Source organism: Merops nubicus, unplaced genomic scaffold, assembly GCF_000691845.1.
Source record: "Merops nubicus isolate BGI_N331 unplaced genomic scaffold, ASM69184v1 scaffold36495, whole genome shotgun sequence".
Taxonomy (NCBI): Eukaryota; Metazoa; Chordata; class Aves; order Coraciiformes; family Meropidae; genus Merops; species Merops nubicus.
In genome coordinates this window covers 10855-11559 of record NW_008610954.1, presented here as the reverse complement: position 1 = coordinate 11559, position 705 = coordinate 10855, and the positions used below count along the sequence as shown (strand labels likewise).

General features: G+C 62.6%; 1 protein-coding gene across 1 annotated transcript in view; it reads right to left on the bottom strand.

The window, feature by feature from the left end:
* The window catches only part of AQP2 (aquaporin 2 (collecting duct)), a 3946-nt gene extending 3737 nt beyond the window's left edge, over positions 1 to 209 (bottom strand). The window contains exon 1 of the mRNA XM_008941075.1: positions 6 to 209. Within this exon, the coding sequence (XP_008939323.1) occupies positions 6 to 209 (204 nt within the window). The remainder of the gene's footprint in view (positions 1 to 5) is intronic.
* Positions 210 to 705: the final 496 nt, after the last annotated feature.

Genomic DNA, 705 nt, shown 5'->3' with positions numbered 1-705 from the left:
TTGATGTGGGCTCCGCTGACGTGCCCCAGGGCCTGGACCAGCGTGCCGATGGCCAGGCCGAAAGCCAGCGCGATCTGGAGGGTGGTCGGGGAGGGGGCTGAGGGCCAGTTCAGAGCAGAGCCCAGGCCGAAGAGGATGAAGACCAACGTCGCCAGGAATTCCGCAAAGACGGCGCGGGTGAAGGCGATGGATCGCAGCTCCCACATCATGGGGCTGGGGGCTGCGGGGGCTGACCCTGCCCACGCCTCCAGGCAACTGCTGCCGCGCTGGCTGCGCCCAGAGAGGGAGCAGGGGGACAGCCTGTATATATAGGGATGCGGGGGCCGGAGGATCACCTGCCCAGGGAGATGGGAGTGTGGTCCTAGGAAACCTGATGCTTTTTTTTTTTTCATCTGTGTTCCAGCTGAGGGAACATCAGCCCCGGCCCCCTCTGTTAGAGCCGGGGAATGCAGCCTTCGCCACCCCTGGGAGGTCATAAACCAGCCTCCGGCGATGCCATGGAACGCTGTTCCCTTCCTCCTCTGCTCTCCTTCCAGGGGACCTTCCCCTAGAGGTGCTGCTTCCTCTGCCACCTGCCGCACAGAGGGGGGAGAAAGCAACGGGGGTCCTGCAGGGCTAAAGAGGTGCTGAGGCTGGGCTGGGTTGAAAAGCAGGACATGGGCTGTGGTTAAGTAACCAGGCAAAACTGGATGCAGAAGAGTCTTT